Raw genomic sequence first — 24,280 nt, forward strand, 5'->3', positions numbered from 1 at the left:
TCCTGCCTCAAAGGATTCACTTTATCTTCCTTTATTGATTTTCTTTTTGCCTGCCGTCAATGGGGCAGGGAAACCAGACAAAATGGCGCAGACAGATTGACGCACGTAAATGTCTTGCCGCATTTTTGAATCATTTACATACGATGTAAATAAATACAATTGCAAGAACTATGTGAGAGTATAACCTGGTGTGCGATTTGGACAAAATGGAGGACAGTGGTATCGACAGTGGTGATCACAATGGCAGTGATATACAAAAAGGTCACCGATTTCCTGTAAGTTCCTTCAAAAAAACCCTTCAATTAAAATAAATTAATTATTAAAAATTTTTAGACCAGTGACAGTTCAAGTCGATCCAGTGCTGATAGCGGCAGGTCACCACCTCGTGCTCCCCAACAATTACCACCAAGTTCCAAGCAGCTTCATCGTCGCCTAGAGGCACGCATTGAACACGCAAAACGATTGCACCAGGAATACAACGCCACACCAGGTCTCATTCCAATTCAGAGACTGCCCATACCAGGAGCAAAGGACCAACAACCGCTTGTCCAATGGGACACAGACGACAGCGAAGAAGACATTGTTAACTTCTTCCCGTTATCCCGTAAAGAGTCCAGGGTACATCAAGAACTGACTGATACGTTTAGCATAGAAGAGATGAGCATATCCGGCGATGAAGATGACGAAGAAGATCTTCATCTGGTACCACCACAGGCTGTCTACAAGAAGTTTGCTTGTTGCTCCTTCACTCTGTGCGCCATCTTATAGTATCCGAGATAAGATGAGATTATCAAAAACTGGTCAATTGCAGAAATTACATAAATTTGAATCAGAAACGACACGAAATGACAACAAAAGCCTTAGAAATATTGAATATTGATGATTTTTATTTGTTTGCAATGCCATAAATTATTTTTATAACTGATTTTTATTTATTTAGTTGATCACTTGTTTAAAACCAAAATTCTACTTATTAAACATAGAAATATTTGATGTTAAACTTTAGAAAGTAATTTATTATCTATTGCCTAACACGAATGAAGATGGCCACAGCGCCATCTAGTGCCAAACAAGAGAAATGTGCATTGTATTGCTAAATCTAATTGAATAAAACATTATAACAAAACACAAGACGTTTCTTATCATCTTTACGTCCCACTTAAGATATTTATCTTGTTGTGTAAGTTTGTGGGTTGTTAAGTGGGGTAATACCCGTTCCACGTTTCACAAAGTTGGTTAACAACCAGTGACACGCCAATCAAGTTGTTTCGCGAACTTGATTTGTGATCGACACGCATCACGCGAAACTCAAATTACCACCACTCCTACCCAATTACAACCCGCTGGTATTTAATAAAACAACACGTGTTATTATACTGTTGAATATGTTTAATTATAAATATGTGTATAAAGGTGTAATTTTTAAAATTTAATTTAGTGATATTTGGGTTCGGGCCGAATTGGTTGAGCGCACGCACGGCGCGCGGGACCCACGATAGCGACTCATGGCGAGGAAGAAGCATGCGCGGGCCTCGTGGACGTGCCGTCGGTCGCGGCAGTCAGTCAGCGGCGCAACGGGGTCGCAACAGGAACCCCCCGCGTAATGTCCGGGAGTGCGAAAAGGGTGACTGCGGGGCGATGCTAGTGAGCCCAGACCTATGTCTGTCAGGAGCCTCCATCGCCGGGTATCAGGACCCGGTGGATATGTGCAACACTTCCACAATCAGTAAGTCATTCATTCAACTCATAAATAACATAAACACAAACATACGATAAAAATATACAATTTACACAGAAAAACAACGAAATAAACAATAACAAGCGTAAAAAACACTAAAAATATATAAAATATTAAATTTGATATTTTATATTCGTAAAATCCACGTTTTAATAACAAAAAACACCGAAATCTTATCAAATCACACGTAATATAAACAAATTAATATAAACATTGTTAATTTCATTGAAAAAAACCACAATTTTTGATGTTTTTGTCTCGAAAAAACTAAAATTATGAAAATTGTAACAATCGGTACCATTTTCCATGTTTCCTTTCTCGGACCTGATGTTACATAACCGTCACTTGAACTCTCTCGCTACCCGCGTCCCTTTTCCTGCGCCAACCTTTAACAAATCCACCAAAAACATCCCCTGCATTAAAAAATTCATCTCAAAGTGTCTGTAACAAGCTGCAAACGATCTGTGTACACATTCAGACCACAATTACATAACCCCTTCATTCGATTTCAATTGTAACACAGTAATACGCAGGGTGGATTTTGATTCATTGAGCATAACTGTCACAAACAGATTTGCATCCCCAAACTGTCCAATGTGCAAATATATGTGTGATGGAATTGTCGCCAAGGTTTTCGTGCGAGTTTAATTTTGCAAATTACGACTTGGCACGACAACTGCTAAACTTAGTTTAAAATGTTGCTAAAAATATCATTGTCACACGAGACACCCTCGAAGAAACTCGATAATATTGTGTGTCATGGTCAGGCTACTTCGCTTTTGTTATCTGCATGTAATTAAATTCGTAAATTCAGAGATTATCTTTTCTACAGACAGAAAATAAAAAATAAAAAATAAAAAATGTCATTTTGGTTGTTTTAAGGTTAGGTTATGTTAGGTTAGGTGATTTATTGTATTCCGAGGGCATGTAGAAGAGTAATCAGAACAAACGAGGGTTGTTGTGTGTAAAGGGTGCAGAGTTCTCCTAGTGTCACACTTTCAGTGTCATGTAACATGCTGACCCACACACCGGAATGCATGTTACTCTTTTACCATCGATATAATAATATCAAATGCACTAGTACCCCGAACTACTACTCCCCCACTTGGCTCATCTATATTTGAGCAATCGATAGGTACGAAATCAGAGATTACACAAGCAATGCGCGTCCGAATTCGTTTCGGGTTTTGATAGTGTAGACGTAGACGTAGGTGAGGTGGTCGGATGCGTTACACATGCTCAAATTTAAGTGGGTTATTGACTATGGTAAAATATTCAGGTTATCGTTATTTTGTGGTGCTTCAGCAGAATATTGGATTAAATCTATCTATTCGGCGGGCGGACAGTCGGTTGGTTCCTTCTGTTCGCGCATTACGTGTGCGGGTGTATCGGCCGCGTCGATGAAATATACTTTCGATCAAATTTCGTTCCACTTGGATCTGCACTTCAGCCTTCAATAATATATCAAAATATATATTGGCTGCTTGCTTCGTGTGGTGCACGAGCGCGCTTTTTCTGCTTTAGTTCTTTGTTTTTTCTACGTGACCATAGAAATGTATTTTATTTATTGGACGTTGGATTCTTTCAAAAATATTTTCAAATTTTATCAAAATAAGTACTTATTTTAACTGGGAAATAAATATGTTAATCGGGAGTATAATTAGATTTGCAGGTTTAGAAAATTTGTTGATTTTGGCTTGTTTTTAAGCAAAAATTCGCATTTTTTTGAAAAAAACGAGCAAATTTTGCAACAATATCCTTTAACCAAAGAAAATATACAATTCTCTAAATATTTTAAATTGTAAATTGTTCTTAGAAACCTTCAAAATCATTTAAAAAATAAAAAAAACAAAGAAAAAACTTGCATATCCCTACTAATATTATAAATGCGAAAGTCCTGATGTTTGTTACACTTTCACGCAAAAACTACTTAATCGATCATCATGAAAATTTGTACACATATTCTTAGTGGTGCCAGAATGGTTATAGGCTACTTTTTATTTAATAAAAAAAATTATTTTTTAAATAAAATAAAGAAATTGTTTAGCCAATAATACCTCTGCATCTGGCTATTTGACTACTTTAACGCCATCTAGCATTCCAGCAATGAAGCTCAAACCTAAGTACTATAGTACCATCACACTGTATTATCACACTGTATTACCGACAGCTACGTCAACATCAAATCCAATTGACTACACTATGGAGACTGTACACTATACTTCCATAGACTATACTTTCAGCCATTTTAAACTTCCCGCCATTCTACTTCATTGTTACTTCTTCTGTGACTACAGACGCGTACGGAAGCAACTTCATTATTTTAGATATTCGCGAGCGAAGCTGCGGGTTAAAGCTAGTTTTGTATAAACTGCAAAAATCTATTTTTAGAAAATTTGCAATATCTCCGAAAGTATTAAACTCACAGCATTGCCAAATATACCATCTGAAAGAGCAATATTTTGCCCATCTTTTCCATTAAAAAAATTTGTAATATCTATAAAAGATTAGCCATAAAATACAATTTATTATCAGAGTTTTCAGAAATTTTCACTTTTACAAAAAAACATAGATTTGCCAGTCAATATAAATTAAAACAACATGAAATAATTGAATCATGCCAAACAATAGTGATGACAATGCAGTTATTTGCAGAGTGAGAGTTGGCAGAGAATATCAACATGAATTTGCCGATCCCATCTAGCCATAATAACCAGCTCCGAGAGCCAATTCACGGATATAAACGTTCGTAACTATGCAATTTCAACCGTTTCTTGAATGTTTTCATTCCCATTTGACGACGACATGCGCCGGAATGCATTGTCGTGCGCGCGCGAGTACACATCGGATTGTTGCAACCTACTCGTCGCTTTTGTCCCGATCGTGCTTCAGCGATGATGGGCTATGAATAGCGTTAGTGCAAGCAATCGGAAACTGAAGCCTTCGCTAGCACAGCCGTGTTTACCAAATCTATGGAAACAAAGATACTACACGTGCTACCTGAGCAGCACACCACAAATCCATACTGATGAATTAATCGAAGATGATAATAATTATTGATTTTTGTATACATGCGGTATGCGAGGTATGCAGTTATCTTTGCAGGTGTATAGAAATCTAAAACGCATTCTGCCAGGATGGAAATTTCTAATGCATATGTGCACATTGTGTTGTGTGTCGAGGGTACACACGACTTGGCAGACAATCGATTGCAACCGCCAACCCTTGTTCTGCAGTGGGTGTATTTTTAGTTATATCATTTATATTCACTTTGCGCCTTTTCCCACACGCTGATCGGATGCAAATGTTGCGCAAAGTGTATTTTTAGTTCAGCGGACTATCTGCAAATTAACAAAAATTCTCTCTTCACATACCCATACATATATCCAAGGTCGTTCTGCGAACAGATGCAATTAAAAGTTTTTAATTAATGCAATTTTTACCTGACGAGTAATCGTAAAAAAATCCTCGGACTGTGTGTGTATGTGACGCGTGGAGGAGTACAAACAAAATAAAATTTTATTATCCCTGAGTCGGCGGTTGATGCACGCGTTAAATGGCGCACTTGTTTGGAGCGTAAAAATTAATTGAAACCTGCGCGAAAATTAATTAAATTTGCATTCCGTGCAAATAAAACAAATAATTGAGTGCATGTTTTCTTTTCCTCATAACAAGCCGTTTGATTTGTCTATTTATTAATCGAAAAGAAAGAAGAAATAAAGTTGGCATTTGATTTGGATTAGTGTTATTGATTTATCTACGTAGGACATGCAAGTAGGAGCATTATTTATTTATTACTGTGCAGATCGATGGCACTATGCACTACTGTCAGCAGTAAAAAGTAAAAAAAAATTCATTAAAATTTTTTTTTTCATTTTTTTCATGGTTTTGAGTCACAAAAAGTTATTTTTTTAAACACGGGCAGCTAAAACCGTGTCTAAAGTATTTTTCTCATGGGTTTTAGTCACGGGATGAAATTTGCGTATGCGCATTGATACATATTATACCTACTATATTGTTTTTATTTGACATTTTTAGTAAATATTATTATTTTGTATAATAATACACCCCTAATGGATTTCTGCGATTACAATTTTCACATAAATAGCACTCGCAATTGCCGGAATACCAACTAAAATGATCCCACAGAGCGAATTTGCAAATTTACGAAATTATAACCACGTTAATTCTCATTGCCCGCTGACCGTTTGTCAGCATTTAATGGATTATAACGCGCAAACGGTGGAATGTTTAATAATGCGCGTATGCGAATGCAGGTATCCGAATTAGTTGACTTCCGGTACACATTGAGGCACGCGCACATCATGCATAACCTAAACGCTGTTTAAAGACACTCGAATCAAAGTAAAATGACGATTAATAAATCAAAACGTTTCAGCATTTCGTGAATAATGCCTACAATACCTTTCAGCATTGTATCATCATATATTTATACGATTCGACGACTTCATTCGACACAAAGCTACAAATGAACAGTTATGCCGTTTGTAGTATAATAGCCATCCCTGTTTAATCATTAACAACGACCTTCCTTAGTGATCAGGGTATTTGCGTTTTTTTTCTTATTCAGCAATTTATTAGTGAATTTTTATTGTTTGTAAAATTTGAAAAAAATAATTTTTTTGTTACATAAACTTTCAAATTATTTTTCACACCCTTTAAGTTAAATTTTCGGGACAAAAAGTAGCCTATGTTATTTTCCTAGGTCTAATCTATCTCCATACTAAATTTTATGAACATTTATTGAATGGTTTTTACGTAAACGCGTTACAAACATACATTTATAATATTAGTTACTATATCCATACTTATTCCGCAAATAACACCCCTGAAACAGCCGTGAATGACTTTCGCGTGCTCGTTATTGTTCTCTTCATACTCTTACACATTATTTTCTTTTTATTTCTTTCAATGTGTTTATATTGTGTGTGGTGTGGCTTTGTGCGAATGAAAGACACCGCTAAAAGGCGCCGGCAAACGTTTCTATTTATTGCGTTGCCACGACTGTTTTGTGTAACACGCCAGTGCTTTTCACTTTCCGAAACCTCTGAAAAAAAAAACATCGCGCGAAAATCAAAGCGCCCCCGACAGATAGTCATAAATTTCGGCGGTTTGGAAATTTAGCGAATTGTTATTATTAGATTACGCAGCAGTGAAACTGCCCGTCGACATGCAGCATTTTTTCCTTTAACGAGTGCGCCGCTGTTTTCGTGACCCAGTCACTCACCTAATGTGTGGATATTAGTCAGGGATATTACCATTTCTTTGCTGAATATGTGTCTGTATTTTTTTCATTAAATATGCTCAGAGAACAAAGTCAGTTCAAGGTGAAAATGAAAATGAAAATGAAAACGAAAAACAAGCCCAGCACACGTTAATTATTCAGTGTTTTGTCTTTTTTTATAATTTTAATTAAATTAAGTAATAATTTTCATATATCGTGACTAAAACCCTTGACTAAAGTACTTTAGTCATGGTTTTTGCTATCCGTGTTTAAAATATCACTTTTTGTGCCTCAAAAATTCTGAAATTAAATTAAGTAATAATTTTCGTATTTATTTGTTTCACAGACAGATGCGCAAGCGCAAACTCCTCCCCGTGACTAAAGCCCGTGACTAAAGTACTTTAATCACAGTTTTTGCCATCTGTCTTTAAAATACCACTTTTTGTGCTTCAAAAACTCTGAAATTAAATTAAGTAATAATTTTCATATATCGTGACTAAAGTCCGTGACTAAAGTACTTTACTCACGGTTTTTGCCATCCGTGTTTAAAATATCACTTTTTGTGTCTCAAAAATTCTGAAATTAAATTAACTAATAATTTTCCTATTGTCTGTAATCTGTTTTTGACCAGTTGTAGTATCCTAACGTACGTCATTTGATAACTAAGCAGATTCCAGCTATTTATCTTTTTGCTAATTACGCTCGACAAACAATGCGCCCCTCTCGGTATTGACTTCGAGTTAAACCTCTCTGTTGACTCATAATATCAGTTTCTTAGCTGAAATACATAACTTCACTCGCGCGGCCGCTGCCGCCACCGCCGCCGCCTACCTGCCGCCGAGGTGCGCTTAATGTGTAAAGTCAGCCGAAGTCTGGCCCTATTACGCGTTTTAAATTATTCAAAATCACCCAGTTAGCGCGGCATTGTTCCAGCTTAAATTGCGCCGGTGTTTATATCATGTTAGCTTAAACTAATTGAGCATTATTGACTGTGAGCGATTCTAACCTCAATTCAAATCCAGCCACAACTTGAAAACGTGTCTTTTCAAATGTAATTTTTGCGATTGTTATTGATACCTACAGTGGTGAAACAAGTTGAAATCCAATCTTCGACACGAATCTTTGGGGATCGTGTAAGACTAGATTCCAACCCTTCTAGCTGCGCGTCCTTTGGAATTCCCACTAGAGTTGTTCGCCAAAGAGGTTGTCATCCCTTCTATTATCTTTACTTGACCGTAAATACGATATAACCTATAAAAAAGAGTTTTTTGCGAGTTTATTTTTTATTGACTGATTAAAAGCTTAAAGGTAAACGGTAAATATTCATCAATTACTTTACACCTTCAAACGCTCGGGTGGAATCGTTTAAAACAAGTCTTTTATTTAATTTTCGTGTATTTTTTTTTGTGTCGGTACCCGCGTTGTTGATTGCAGCGTGTGCTCGACGTTGGAAATAATTTGTCCAAACAAGCGAAAACGAATATAAACAGACCTTCCGCCAGAATAAACGAATCTTTGGCAGGCAGTGATTTAACTCGGTATTTGTATAAAAATTTGCAAGAGCACAAAATTTGTTCGAAAATAAACACACATGAATTTTCACATCAAATAAAGCATAGTATTTAATTCGGTTATAATTAAAATACCGGTATTTATATCGGTATACCGGTATTTCTACAAAAACAGAATTTTTTTGCAAAAAAGATAAGTTAGTTAATAAATTGGATAAATAATAATTTTATAAATACCGGTTTTAATACCGGTATACCGGTATTTTTTCAAAAACCGGAATTTTTTGCCACAAAGATGAGTTATCTTATAAATTGGATAAATAATAAATTTTAAAAATACCGGTATTAATACCGGTATACCGGTATTTTTAAAACACATATTTTATGAAAAACACCGGTTTTTACCGGTTTTTCACCCCAAAAAAATACCGGTATTGAACACAAAATATATTAGTCAATATATTTTCAATTTTACGGCTTACGTAACCGACGTTCACCAAACATTTGCTTTGTGCAACATGAAAGTTATCGCATATGTTGAGTAGAAGAAGCGGAAAAAAAGAAAGGATCGTAAAACCTTTACGCTCGATGTATTCTCCCTATAAGAAGAAAATATCGTCTCGTTTACGTTTTATACAATCTAATAGTGTCGATTCTGATCAATTTCTCCGCATTGGCATAAAAAATACGCAAAAAAAAATTATTTTCAATCAATAAAAACATTTCTCATTAATTTACGACGCGAGACTTAATTTGCGTTCCACTTATTTACTCGTATACTTGTTGAAGCAAGAAGCATAAATTAATACCCGATAATTATTTGATATTCGAGATTTCGCGAGCGAGATTCACGAGATTGAAAGTAAAGCCACTCACTCTAAGCGAAATCGAGCGCCGGAGATGTGAAAGAATAGCAAACACCATCAATGGAAATCATCCCCGAGGAAGAGGAAGCAAGCGAACATCCAACATTGGCAAATGAGCCCGGCGTTTTCTTCCGTCTACATGATTAACATCGTTAGTGTTACGGCCCTTATCTAGTCATGCTGTCTTGACTGGCTTAAGGTATGCCGAGGCATTCGGATTAAATCTTTCACATTCACTTTGATTATACTCGTATTGGAATGAGGTTAGGTCATTCGGAAAAAATAATGTCAGCGCGTCTTTTTAGGTTAGGAATGTGTTTGGTTGATGGATGATTTGACTGGCACGTGTTTATGCAGGTAGTGGGTTTGAATGCGCCGTGGCTGAACATTTAATTAACTGCGAACAGGAAGCAAGTACCAACATTTATGTTCAGACATCAGACGAACAAAACGTCTGTCTATAATGGTGCTATCCGTGTTTGCATGTTGACTTGCTTTGTGCATTGTGTGTTTGAGGCATCATCGGTATTGCCACAAAACAAAGCCGGGAATAACTCAATCACATAACTTTCCGGCTTTTTGGGGAAACATTTTCGAAATATTTTATGTAAACTTTTGTGTTTGGCCACAAATAAATATTTTAAACGCGAAAATATGTGTCGATGTATGTTTGAACATCAATATCTCAAAAACTACTGAATTGATTTTAACAAAATTTAGTTATGTTATAGTTTATTAATGAGAATAAAACATAGGGTGCTTTTTATTGCAATAAATTAATTTTAAGGGTGTTAAATAGGGGTTGAAAATTAATATTGAGTAAAAATCTAAAAAATTTACTTTTTGTATAAAAAATATGGTTAATAATGATTATATACATTTATTATTTATATTTTTATCAAATAAATAAAAAAATTTTGGCAATTCATAACATATACTCGTTATATAATATGTTTCACATAAAAATGTAGCATTCAACATTTATTTGCAGCTAACAAATCTGTGCGGTAAATTTATGACCGCAGAGTATGTTTTCGGGGTGCACTTCAACACTCGTTGGATTTAGCTGGAAAGCAGGAAATTCCGCGAGCGTGGGTGCACCACCAAAACGATGGGGTAGCGAGAGCGGCGGGCGCGAGAGCGAGTCGTAACAGTTATGTGCGCGCCGCGGCTTCGGGGACATAATAAATATATTCTCGATGATGATAAATATGCGCTCGTGTTTTGTTCTCGAAAGTATTTTTAATGCTCGTTTATTGCTGCGATTGCTACACACTCATGTGTAATTCGAAAAGTTTTATGGTTTATGTTGCGAGAATACTCTCCACCTGCCTGCGAAGATAAAATAAAACACGTTAAATATTTAATTTCAAATTTTCACGGCAAAAGGTATTTATTCATGTATTATTTACTGTTTTGGGTGAATTTTTAGTTCAATACCGGTATTTCGGTATACCGGTATTTTTTAATTGAAATATCGGTATACCGGTAATACCGGTATTAATAAAATTATTTTTTTATTCTATTTGAAAATTAATTTATTTGTTTTTTGGAAAATACCGGTATTTTGAGGTAGAAAAATACCGGTATACCGGTTTTAATACCGGTATTTTTAAAATTATCATTTATGCAATTAGTAATTTAAATCATCGGTTTTTGAAAAATATCGGTTTTATAAAATAAAAATACCGGTATTTTTGTATTTTGGATTTATTTCTAGGTTATATGCAGTTAATGATCTCACACAGCGGCCATTTTGATAGTTGTTTACAAACACGTTCAGCGTGAAGCAGAACAAATATATTTATCGTCCGTTTCCGTTTTGCCTGGCTTGCGGAAGCAGGTAACCGGAAAATAAAAATAACGAAATACGCAAATACACGAGATAACAAAAGTCTGCATCCGGGTTTGAATTGCTTTAAGAAAGAATTGAAGGGTTTCGAAATACGTTCGTTTTTTTCTGCGAGCGCCCGGTGCGGGAACAACAACAAGGGCATAAATTTAATATATTCGATGGGCGGACGTCTCCAGACGTGATTTAATATTTTTTTAATGCAAAGCGCCGCGTTATGATAGGGCCATCGGTTTGCTTTCGTTTGCGTCGCGACGTCGCCAAGGGGCGCGCACTTGTTAGCGCACAAGTGGGACCGGTGGCAAAAAGCAATTGCAATCGTAGCGGCTTTTGCGTATATGCAAGCGTGTGTGGGTGGGTGGAGCGAAGGAAAACGATTATGCCGTCTCTTTGCGAGAACGCCAACCAACTCCCATGGCGCTGTGCGTTACTTCGAGGCAATTCGAAGAATTACGGGAAGTAATTTGGGAAGTACTTATTCATCCATTTATTCCTTATACTTATTATTTACTTTTTTCAGTGGCAAATGTGAGAAATGTAGGTTTTTAGTTCAATACCGGTATTTCGGTTAACCGGTATTTTTTAATAAAAATTTTGGTAATCTTATGCATCAGATATATCAAAAATCAAAAATATGTATAAAAATAAAAATACCGGTATTTATTTCGGTTAACCGTTTTTTTTTAATTAAAATTTCGGTATTCATGTGCATTTCATATCGAAAAATAAATTTAAAAATAAAATTACCGGTTTACCGATAATAATACCGGTATTTATTTCGGTTAACCAGTATTTTAAAAAAAAATATCGGTATTCTGAGTCATACTGTATCGAAAAATATACTTAAAAATAAAAATACCGGTATTTATTTCGGTTAACCGGTATTTTTTACCGATACAAAAACAGGTATTTATTTTCTTTTAATTAACGAACGTAAACCGGCTTACTTACGTCGTGCCGGCAATTGAAACGGAAATGAAATTTTAGTCCATGTCGCATTCGACGTTGCCGCATCCGGTTTCCGTTCTGCTGCGCCTGTGTACACTCTATACCAATCAGCGAGTGAAATATTATAATGTGGAGGAAAGTTTTTGGTACGCCATATCGCTAAATGCAATGTTTAAGGACCGGAAGTGCGAGCAGTGTGCGCGCACCGATAGAGCTTTCTGCGCGCCTGACATTTTCATATATCAACGCGATACGGTGTGTGCACATGTATGAATGGACATGTGCGAAGCGCATAAGAGCACAAGACCTTCACCGCCATGGGACTACTCTCGAGTTGGTGGCGGCGGCGGCGGCGGCGCTGAATTGTGTGTTTGCAAAACTACACGTCGTGTGTATGTGTCTCTTTCGTGTATAAGTAACGAAGCGTAATTCAACAATGGCTGGCTGCTCGTGTCATCCGTGTGTAAAAAAAGGGGCATAATTCACTGAAGCTTCGCCATTGTACATCCTACGAGACTTTCCTTCGTGCATTAGCATTACGAGGATAATATATCACATCTATACACATACACATATATACCAAATACCGGTATACCGGTTTATTTTTTCAAAAATTTGTATTTTTCACAAGAATATTGCTTCCAATAAAAAATACCGGTATTTTTGTTGTAAAATACCGGTTAACCGAAAAATCGGTATTTTTATAAACTTTTTAAATTTATTTTAAAATACCGATATTTTTCAATATTTCCAATATATACCTAAAAATACCGGTACACCGGTTTATTTTTTCAAAAATTTGTATTTTTCAATCAAATATTACATCCAATAAAAATACCGGTATTTATGTTTTAAAATACCGGTTAACCGAAAAACAGGTATTTTTCTCCAACTGTATAAATTTTTTTCAAAAACCGATATTTTTCATCATTTCCAATATATACCTAAAAATACCGGTATACCGGTATTGTTATTAGTAAAATGCCACAATTTCAATTCCCGTATTCCTTGGGTAACAGCCAGGTCCCCAGTGACATGGTCCCACTTCTTTGTTTCTTATTTGCACGCTCCTTGTTTAAATCCTTTGCGCCGTGCAAAGGTGTAAAACGTGTAAAGTTCGGAGGAGTTGGGTTTCGGGCGGCCGTGTCGCGAGAGCGTACCCAAGTCTATTGATCAGCTGGATTCACATTCGACCCAGTTTAAGGAAGGGATGCCGCGGCGCAAGCGAGGAAATGACATTTCTCTACAGGCGCCCTCCCACGTACAACGCACGCCTCTAATTCCACAACCGCCGCCGCCGCCGCCGGTGAACTCCCGCGAACTTCTTCTTCGAACATACCTAGATAACCATTCCGATTCCGTATCGATACCCGGCTGACGTTATAATCGCACTATTGATATGCCTGAGTTAGAAATCATTACTTTTACCAACTTTTTGAAAAGTTTTCTTTTATATTTATTAATGCATTACACTAGTGTCACAAACAAATATTTGTGGGATAGTTTTAAAGTAGTTTTTTTTTTCAACTGTTGGTGGTGTGGTTATATAAGCGCGTTGGGTTGCCTATAGGGCGTTGCCTTACATGACGCCAATATATATGCCAAGGTGTATCAATGCCGCCTCCGTCACCAGCATGGATATTCATTACGGGGGTGTCTATTTCATCATGCAGATTTTGGTGGGTTGCTAAGCCTCGACACTTTTATAGGCGGCCATCAAAGGACGAAATCCGACTCCGCATGCGGCAACCGTGACCATTTTTTTAGTGTTGCGAGGGTTTTTTTACGCTGCGGGGAGTGTAGTTGATTTGCATAGCTTAAAACATGCACGTAATAAGCTTTAGAAGAGTATAAAGGAGATTGATTCACATACGGAATTAATTTTGGGTTTTTTTGTTTTTGTTTTCAAATGGGGTTAAAAGGGGTGTAAAACTGATAAAAAATATTTTAAAGGATGAGGTAGTAAATATTTTTAGGTATAAATCTTTATATTCATCTTAGAAAGCAAGAAAACCTTTATTTGGACAGGATGTACAGGGTGTTGTCTTGGAAAAATTGTAAAAATTTAATAGAAAAAAATAGTTTTAGGGGGGGAGATGATGGGATTATTTAGAAGAGTTTTATAGTTATTATATGACAAAAGAAAACCTTAGAAATCTTTAATTTTACAGAAGATACAGAGTGTTTTCCAGATAAAATTTAAGAAATTTTAGAAAATTTTAATTTTAAGAGTAGAAATAGCTACAAAAAGGATTTCTAACCATTATATAACAAGCAAAAACGTTTAATATAGCAGGAGATACAGGGTGTTCAAATTAAAATTATAATTTCTTTAAAAAAATTTAAAAACATTTAAAATTACCCAATTTTGAATTCCCCATAGCTCCCCTCCTTAAAACAAGAGTGCTGAAAGTGTATATATCAGCATAATAACATTACACAGCGATAATTCCATTTAAACGTCGCGACGCCTCGACGACACTTGATAATCTGAAAACACTTCCGTTTTGATTTGCTGAAGTACACTCCTAACCAAAAAGAGCATCGCATTCCGAATAGATAACACATTACGATTACAACGCGAGAAAAATATTCAGGTCAGAAATAAAAATAAAACCTCACTGCGTCTGTGAAGTAAATACTACGCGTAAATCCAGCTTGAGTCATTAGGATAATTTTCACCGCGCAACATTCTGTCCCCGCAGATAGTCGCCGCGAAGATCACTATGATTGATGCGCTCCTCGAAGCATGTATAACCGTGACGTAAGGTTTACACGGGATCGATAAGCGATCAAGGCCGCGACTCGCATCCCTCGCAGCCCCAGAGAGTTTTTCCCGCCCCCACTTGGCTCCACCGCCAGCTGGGCCGCTCGTAATACGAAATCTTTCTCTTTCATCGCATGTGTAACAATTTCCCGCTGTGAAATTTCAAAATTACAAAAATTTCACAAAATCAAAGTACAACTATTACTTGATTGAGAATAGCGCCTCATTTTCGCATACACAATACATGGATATTTTACCACCCCATTGAAACATTTACGACTCGACACGTTTCGCACCCTCGGCATTGTTGCCATTGTGTGATGCTTGATTTCGTTGATCATGTCATGTCACATATCGTTCGATATTCGTTTTCCTGACTTTTTATTATACCAGGAATAAACGTGATAAAAGCGTGACAAATTTACGATTACACTGGGAAGTCAATTTGCATCACATACAAGTAATTAAGTAGATGCGATAATTTGTCATCTTTAGCCAGGAGGATGGCTAATGAGGGTTGTACTTGTCGCTGACAGCTCCTGGGCCCACATCTCACCGGCGTCATTTTGTCATAAACACATCCATTATAAGCCACTCTTGGCATATTCTCCTAACCTTACTCTGTGACTCTGTATTTCAGCACTGTGTGTATATCTGTATGCCTAACTAACGATTTCTTTCTTCTTTCTATTTATACAGAAACGGGGAGAAAACTTTACTTATCACAAAGGCTAGGTCGGCGGAACAATCGGTCATATGGAGGTATGAGCACACCACGCATTGTTTTCTATTCTGCTGTGCTATAAATGTCGTTTTAATGTGATACATATTTTGTCCCGCTTTCTGTGTATCGATGTTTATAACCTATTCGCAATTTGTGCTACTGCTGCTCTTGCTGTTGTTATTATTATTTAATTTTCATGTGAAAATTTTTTATATGCTTTTTATTTGCAAAGGTGTTCATTGTAAAAACATAACCTACAAGAATTAACCTAAAAATAGTTTCTGACGTCATTTTTAAACGATTTTTTGAATTATGATTACAAATAAAAGATTAAATGTCAACATGTCAGAGTAAAACCATGACGTCAATGAGAGTAAACGTCGGAATTATTCATTAATGAGCTACGAATCGAATAAATGCCGATTACGTTACAAGCGTAACTCAGAAAAAAATCAATTTGAGTAAATGATCCTGAACGTAGCCTGGAAAGCAATTAGCAAAGTGCTAGATTTGAATGATGCTGAATTCGACGAAATTTCAATGTGCGTCTCGTCGTTCGGGGAAAACAATGACGATGCTCCCGATGATCCTCAAGGGCGGTTGCACACTTGGATTCACGTGGGCGAAGGACACGACCGCTCCCATGAAATGTGCGATCATTTTTCTCGCTGCGATGAAGGATGATTCACATTTAACAAGAAACAAAATTTTTGGAATTCAAAATTTTTTACTAGAAATCAATATTGTGGTGTAGCAAAGCTGCAAGTCTCTAATTTGTAATTTTAACACAACAGTAAAAATACTAATGAATTATTTAGTTCTCCAGTGTTTCGCGGGTGAGTTTTAATAATGGAAAAAGTCGTGAGTGCGCCGATTCGTTCACGCGTGCACTAACCGCCGCCATTCACCGTTTTGTTCGCGATTTCTTTGTGGCATTCACTCATCGTTTAAGTATTTAAAGCCGGCCAGCTCGTTTTCCGCGCGAGAAGCAAACTTTTCGCCGAAAGAAACTCTTTTATTTCATATTCTTATTATTTTAATGCCTTAAAAGTTTTTCTTTTTATTTTTGTAAATAGCATGTGGAGGCAGTTGAAATTCGGACCAAATTACATTTTAAGCGGAGCATTACGCAATCCGAGTTTACCTCCTTATTTTACTGACGTTTTTAATTAAAAATAAAATCTTCTGCCATCAGACACAGTAACGCCATCTATTGTCACGCAGCTCTTAACCTTAACCAAGTTTAAAATTAAATTAATTTTAATTAGAAATAGAATTTCGAATGAAAAAATGAATTTTGATTGAAACTGTGGCTGATATTTGGAGCTTTTGGAGCTTTGGCATAAGCAAACAAAAGCCCGCCGTGTGTGTACAGAGGAACGATGCGCACAAAGCGGAATCAACTAAAAAGTATAACCGGAGGGGAAAAAATGCTTTGCCATACATGTTATATACCTTTCCGGTATGGCAGCGGATACATCCGGCATATACTGACGCCAATATGTACTATTTAGGTTAACTGAACGCACATTAAGCCTTTTTGAGGGGCCGAAACGTACAAAACGCAAAACGAAAATGAAAAATGGTCATTGCGTACGCATATAGTGTTTTTATACCGGACAATAGGGATTTGGGCGTGCTTCCTGTAAAATCGTTTAATGTCAGTTCAATTTCAATATAATTTATTGAACTAAAACACAAAAAAACAAAAAAATAAAATTTTTGTTTAACGTAACATAGGCAACCAAACACACAGATTTGTCAGCCATCTTGAGGAAAAACATGAATGAACACCTGGTATTTCGTAGAAATCGATTTATTTCGCTTGTAATTTTGATCCAGTTGCAGCCTAAGTAGATTGAAGCGTGCCATATGATGTGATATGTGATATATAACATCGTTCAACTGCGATTATGTGTACCAACTAATCCTGAATGCGTGTTTGTGATTGTTATGTAGGCGCTGTAGAGAGAAGTGGCGAAACGGGGCGCGCGTTTGCCAGTGTTCGCCGCTCTCTCGTCGTGGATGTCATGCCCATGCCATTGCCATTGCCATGATTGCCATGCCGAAGGATCCCTCTCTCTTCGTGTGTAGAGAAAGAAAGAATCGATATGCGGAGCCCGGTTTCGTGGGTACGCGCAATGCGCATGTTTCAAACTTTTTTTCCTTTCTCGATCTCTACTTTTTTATCTATATATCTCTATATATAATTCAACTTTTATAACAAAATATATTCTCTTACTGTTTTTGGTACCGTCAAGTAATTATATATTGTACATTTTTTACAACTTTTTATGACCAAATTGTGCATCGTTCTTTCTTTTTCTTCGATCTTATCCACGTTATCTAATCACATAAGTAGAACGTTAATATTCATCTATTCATCTTAATTTTGTGCATGAAATTTTAATATTTATCACATTTTATCGCATTTTGCACTTTTCTAATCATCATTTAATCTAATAAGGAAACTTTTTGTTTCCAAGTAGAAAATTGGAATTTTTTGAAGAAGAAAACAAAATATGAATGGAATATTAGTTGGGTGCTGGCGATGCTGCCGAAATGGTTAGCTATTTATAGTTTGCGCATCGATTTTGGAATTAGGCGTTAATAATCGATTTTATCGGCCGCGAGCGTGCAGCTTTCGTTATCGTCGCATGTGTCTCCCCACGTCACTTCGCAGGTACATTCGTTTATTCAATGACTTCCATAGGTTTGAATATGTATGAAACTCATGTGCGAGGTGCGTGTATCGCACTTTTATTGACTTTTCCTGTCATTGTAATGTTTATTGTTTGTTGGCTAAGTAGGGGTTTATTCAGTCATTCAACTTTTGTAATTAATTGCTCTAGTTTTACATTATTCACCCGCCATTCACCCTTGTCACTTCTGAATCTAAATTTAACCAATTTTAAGTAAAGATTTAATAAGTAAAACAATATTGAATTAAAATAACAAAAAATAAAGAAAATTGTTTGTGCTGCGTAACATAGGCAACCAAACATACAAATTTTACACTAGATGGCGTTGGATGTCAAATATCTTGTAAAAAACCTTTGATATTTAACAAAAAATTGATTGTAATTGCAATTTTGAGTATAAATATTCTAAAATTTGATTTTTGTCACTTTAACAAGTACAATCCACCATTGTACAAATAATAACCTCTTAGAAATCAGCAACGATACAAAAAACCACCTTGAAGATTAAAAACCGATAAGCAATGCAGAAGGGAAGCGCAAAACATGCAAGATTGAGCACTCCGCGTATGATAATCAACCTTTACCTTACTCATCACGTCCTGTGTGGTGTTTATCTAACCCACTTCGTTATCTATATGGGCCATGTGCACACCAACACACACCTAACCTCAATTTTTCTCTCCCCACTTTACCCTCAAGTTCACACGCTGGATATCTTTAAACTTTTCAATCGTATCATCCTTTGCGTGCGGCTGTCAGAAGCGACAGCTCCACACCTCGACTGTCTTCAAGACGTTCCTCAATTTGATTTATGTCCTTCGCCGGTTCCACGCCCTCGATCCATGACCGGCTCACGTGTGTGTGCAGTGTGAAATTTCCGGCCAAGGTCTTTTCTAATTTCCTTCCAAATAAAACGAACGCACCGCGCGGAATTTAAATTTCATTGAACGTTATTAATTTCGCGTCGGGGTGCACGCCCGGACCGGCCTACGCGATCGTGTCGCTTACTTAACAAACACGACAATGACAAATTACCATTTTGCTGTGCTTATACTGCCTTTACATGTTACATGTCAGCCGGATGTGCGCGCGCTCGAGGGAATAAGATGGGATTTGCAAGTTTTTGAACTTTGCGGAATAATTAAGCGCGTTGTTTTGTTCCAAAATTCGGCCAAATGGTAAAAAACTTTCTAAATTATAAATATGAATATTAATCATTTACACAGTCATATATAGTATTGCTTAAAATGACTTTTAACTTTAAAGAAATTAAAAAAACGCGTTTTTTCTGATTTTTTATCTTGAAACGAGCTTCGGACGCAAAAAAACCTTTCATTTTCGTACATAAGTAGCCGACACAATCAACTCCAGCCCCGGAACGTCTTAAAGTCCTTCGAGCCTTAATTGAATTTGTTTTTGCCTACATACAGGGTGTTTTAAATCAATTCCTAGTAAAATTATAGAAAATATTCACATAATATATAGAAAAACAACAAAATTATATACAAAGTGTTTAAAGAGTAATTAAATATGATTAGGGAAATATACAGGGTGTTTAAATAATTTTTAAAATAAAATTAAGTAATAAAACAACAAAATAATGTAAATATATACAAAGTGTATAACTAGAATCAATTTTATTTTATCATCGTGTGCCGCCTGCAGATTCTCATCATTATAATTTAACGCACGGATTAATTTCGAAATTAGCAATCAGCCACCTCGAATTTATTACCCAGCTTGCAGGCATGTGTCGGGAAAATGTGAAAATCGTTCTGAGATAGGAAATAAAATTCGGGCTAACAAGTTTACGAACGTAGAATTTCAAATCTAAATTATTGCGCACAATGTAATTAAAAGTGCGTAAATTGTGCGCTCGAAGTTTTCAAATTGATTTTGAGCACACAATAAGGGCTATGACCTGGATTTAATTACGTTAAGCCGTAAAGGTGCAAATATTATATAATCCTTATTATTCCTGGGGTGCAAAATGGCGGATGTGTCAATGTAAAGATAATCTGCCATTGATGTACTTTTAATGAAAGTATTTACAAAGGGGGTGGAAAATATCGGTATTAATACCGGTATACCGGTATTTCGGTATTTTTCTTCTTCCAAATACCGATATTTTTAATTGATATTAGTTTTAGAAATACCGGTATACCGATTTTTTGATTAGGGATGTGAAATACCGGTATTAATACCGGTATTTTTGTATTTTGGTATTTTTTCTTTCAAATACCGATATTTTTTAATATTTAATGTTTAATAAATACCGGTATACCGGTATTGAAATCAAAATTCAAGTTTGCTGGTAAATACTCCACGCGATTTTGCGGTATATAAACACTTGTTTCGTATGTGTGGCATGGGAAAATCGCTCCAGGTGAAGAAGAATTTATAACATTTGCGATTTGAAAGCAATATAATACCATAAGTGAGCGTGTAACCGGAGCCAGTTGCCTTTGTGCGGGCAACATGCGCTGAGTGGTCGTAGTTGGCCTCCTTAAAACGCTACAAACTGAAATTGAAAGCTGGGAAGCTTCTGCTTGTGTGCATATCTCTGCGGAGAGATACGAAGCGAGCACAATACAGGAATAACAAGAAAAGACAGGAAGGAGGTTACGCTTAAAGGCCTAAAAGACTGAATACCCACACTCGCGGTTACCAAGCTCCGGCGAATTCCCATTTTAATCCAGGACAAACGCCACACCAACGCCACACCAGCACTACCCGCGCGTAGCGTGTATATTGGGTTGCGTGTGTTTGCTTCTCATAACACGATATCCTCTTATACGACCGCACAATTATTACGTACACGAAAAAGATTTTATTCAAATACGCGTCCGCCACATGCTCGCCAGCATAAATTTGCGCATGTTGCGAAAAAATCCATGCCATTGGATTTATTCGCGGATTTGGATTTAGGTATGCGCTGAAGGCAGCCGGGCGGAAACTCAAAAGTGAGCATTCGCAGCGCTATGATGTATAATTCGCATAAATTTACGCGGCTCAATGAGCGCGCACGGCAAGCACCGAGAGAATGTTTAACATAAATGGGCGGAATTCCTTTATTTGCGCGCGCAATAAGATAAGCGCAAAAAAAGGTAAATAGCAGGAAGGAGTGAGCTTAAATGGGGTAGTGGTAATGGAGTTGTGCTAGTTTGCGTTCGCAAACTTTGGGTAGATTAAAAGGTATTAAGATAAATAGATGGGTGCAGGTTTTTTTTTCTCCCTAACATCGTATTTGCATTTTTAATCCGTTTAATAAACTTTTAACAAGGAAAATACTTTTTTTTATCAAAGTTTAGTGAGTAGAACGTAGATGGCAGCACATGAACAGTCAATTCATCGAGAATAAGCCAATAGAAGTACATTGAGGTTATGCAACCCAAACAACACCTGTTTTATGTAATATAACTAATATTACAACTTTTGACGCGTGTAACTTTCTCTTTTTTAAATTTATATTGATGAAAAGTAGATGGCAGCATGTTGACTGTCAATAGATCAAAAATCCCTACTAATATTATAAATGCGAAAGTCCTGATGTTTGTTACACTTTCACGTAAAAACTACTTAACCGATCATCATGAAAATTTGTACACATATTCTTAGTGGTCCCCGAATGGATATAGGCTACTTTTTATTTAATAAAAAAAATTATTTTTTAAATAAAATAAAGAAATTGTTTAGCCAATAATACCTCTGCATCTGGCTATTTGACTACTTTAACGCCATCTAGCATTCCAGCAATGAAGCTCAAACCTAAGTACTATAGTACCATCACACTGTATTATCACACTGTATTACCGACAGCTACGTCAACATCAAATCCAATTGACTACACTATGGGGACTGTACACTATACTTCCATAGACTATACTTTCAGCCATTTTAAACTTCCCGCCATTCTACTTCATTGTTACTTCTTCTGTGACTACAGACGCGTACGGAATCAATTTCATTATTTTAGATATTCGCGAGGATTAAAGCTAGTAAGTCAATAAAAACGTTTTTTTATGTATTTTTGTTGCAATACAATATAAAAACATAATTTTAAGGTTAAATTGAGGTTATGAAACCAAAACAACACCTGTTTTAGGTAATATATCTAATATTACACCGTTTACTATACTTTTGACGCGTGTAACTTTCTCTTTTTTAAAGTTTTCTTAACGGAAAGTAGATGGCAGCATGTTGATTGTCAATAGATCAAGAACAAGTCAATAAAAACCAATTTTTATGTATTTCTGTTGCAATACAATATAAAAACATAATTTTATGGTTAAATTGAGGTTATGCAACCAAAACAACACCTGTTTCATGTAATATACCCAATATGACACACTCACAGGATGTGGTTGTGTCCATGAAACGTGATAAAAACAAAATTAGCTCACAGCACGTGGGCTACTCCGGCTAATCAGATCGTTTTTTGCTTAATGCACAAAATCTAACAGGCGAATGCTGTTGGCTGTCGGGCGGTTCGGGGATGCACATTAGCCGCACGATTATCTCATCATCAGGCAATGGGATATGAACCATCATGTTCGTCTTGTTCGGATTGTTGGAACTAATAACAAGGGTAGCTGAAAAGCTGCTGACACGTACAGCACCCCCACATACACAAACACATAGATGTCGCTGTGGTGGCCTGGTTGGCAGGGACGACACCAGAGTCCTTTTTGCTTTTTGCACGCCCGTATAATGTCGCTTAAAACGCTCGGAAAAGCTGAGCGCAGCCCAGTCAGTTTGTCAGCCGGTCTTGCCAACAACCCACACACAACCACCCACACATCGTCCTGTGGGCGATATCGCGGAACACACGACGAAGACGTTCCGCAGACTGATTCGCATTCTCGCACAGGATCACCGCGCGAGGAATTTATGTAATGGTTTTATTATTAAAGTGGTCATTCAATTATAAAGCGCTGAAATGTAAAAAGGAATAAAAATGGAGTGTTGGAGTTACAAATATCGGAAATTACTTTCAGTCTGCTAGCCACAGGAGACCTGGATGATTTTACTTAGGAACTTAGATGTTTTGTTTCATTTTTTTGCGAGTTGTGTTGTTGTGTGCTCATTTTCTCATTCTTTTCGATGCTGGCAGCCAATAAACGCAACGACAAAACTTTCGATACGACGCGAACGCTGTATTCAATTAATCTAACTGGGGAATTGGAAGTGGATAGATTCCGGGACCGGCGGATGACTTTCTGGATGACGCCAAACGCTCACATAAATCAAACCAGACAAAAACCAAAAAAAGGAAGGAAAAAAATAGCGTAGGTGTATTTAGAATAGTTCGGCTGGAAGTATTATTTCTGCGCGTTTCCCATTACTTCCGGTTTTTTTGCTCAACGCCGCAGAACGCGCAAATTACCCGAACGAATATGAATAATAATCGTTTATCATGAACAGCGGCGTCTAGAGACCAAAAGAAATCTGAATAGGACATTTATACGAACCAATTATTATCTACTTCCATTTTAAGCAAACCGGAAGTTGTTTTTTTTTTTCTTGAAAATGTTGCTGACTCAATGACAATTGAATCCAGAAGGCCAAAGGAAAAAACGAACGTATTAGTCGCGCGCGCGCGGAGGTTTTTTTCGCAACGTGCGTTTGCTTCGCAAATATTTGTCCTGCGACTGACTTTTGTCAATAGCGCGCGAGCGCGCGCGGAAAACGTTCAATCCGCGCTCATACCATTTCATGAACAGTTATCGCACACACGCGCACGCACACGGATTTATTCATATGGCGCACCCCCGATTCGCAACGCGCCGAATGTGCTTGTTTACATTGCGAAATGACGACGGCGACAGCGGCGGCGGCGATTAGATATGTCGCGTGTGTATGGCAGCGGCAAAATGATGACAAAATACTTTTCAATTCCAAGCGCATATTTGCGAGCAGCAAAGAAA

At 36.9% G+C, this 24,280-nt stretch overlaps 2 protein-coding genes across 12 annotated transcripts in view; both read left to right on the plus strand.

The window, feature by feature from the left end:
- The first annotated feature begins 60 nt into the window (after positions 1–60).
- LOC135798537 (uncharacterized) lies at positions 61–1,131 on the plus strand. The gene is made up of 2 exons (XM_065311399.1): positions 61–275; positions 334–1,131. Exons 1-2 carry the CDS (start codon positions 207–209, stop codon positions 766–768), a joined length of 504 nt encoding a protein of 167 aa, XP_065167471.1. The 5' UTR covers positions 61–206; the 3' UTR covers positions 769–1,131.
- Positions 1,132–1,575: 444 nt separating this feature from the next.
- Ih (hyperpolarization activated cyclic nucleotide gated potassium channel Ih) overlaps positions 1,576–24,280 on the plus strand; it is a 67,395-nt gene continuing 44,690 nt past the window's right edge. For 10 of the 11 annotated variants that reach the window (XM_065310563.1, XM_065310565.1, XM_065310568.1 and 7 more), the window contains exons 1-2: positions 1,576–1,726; positions 15,627–15,689. In XM_065310563.1, coding sequence (XP_065166635.1) covers positions 1,659–1,726; positions 15,627–15,689 — 131 coding nt within the window. In that variant the 5' untranslated portion in view covers positions 1,576–1,658. The remainder of the gene's footprint in view (positions 1,727–15,626; positions 15,690–24,280) is intronic. The other variant, XM_065310567.1, reaches the window with a different exon arrangement.

The sequence above is a fragment of the Atheta coriaria genome, unplaced genomic scaffold (assembly GCF_025399875.1).
Source record: "Atheta coriaria isolate IRGN ID8LTWV9N9 unplaced genomic scaffold, Caltech_Dcor_3.1 hic_scaffold_9_pilon, whole genome shotgun sequence".
In the NCBI taxonomy this organism is placed as follows: domain Eukaryota; kingdom Metazoa; phylum Arthropoda; class Insecta; order Coleoptera; family Staphylinidae; genus Dalotia; species Dalotia coriaria.

Bases quoted from the DNA above. Each gene is read 5' to 3' on its own strand.
- LOC135798537 (XM_065311399.1), top strand. From the start codon at position 207: ATGGAGGACAGTGGTATCGACAGTGGTGATCACAATGGCAGTGATATA. The intron at 276-333 runs GTAAGTTCCTTC...AAAAATTTTTAG, and splicing joins AAAAAGGTCACCGATTTCCT to ACCAGTGACAGTTCAAGTCG.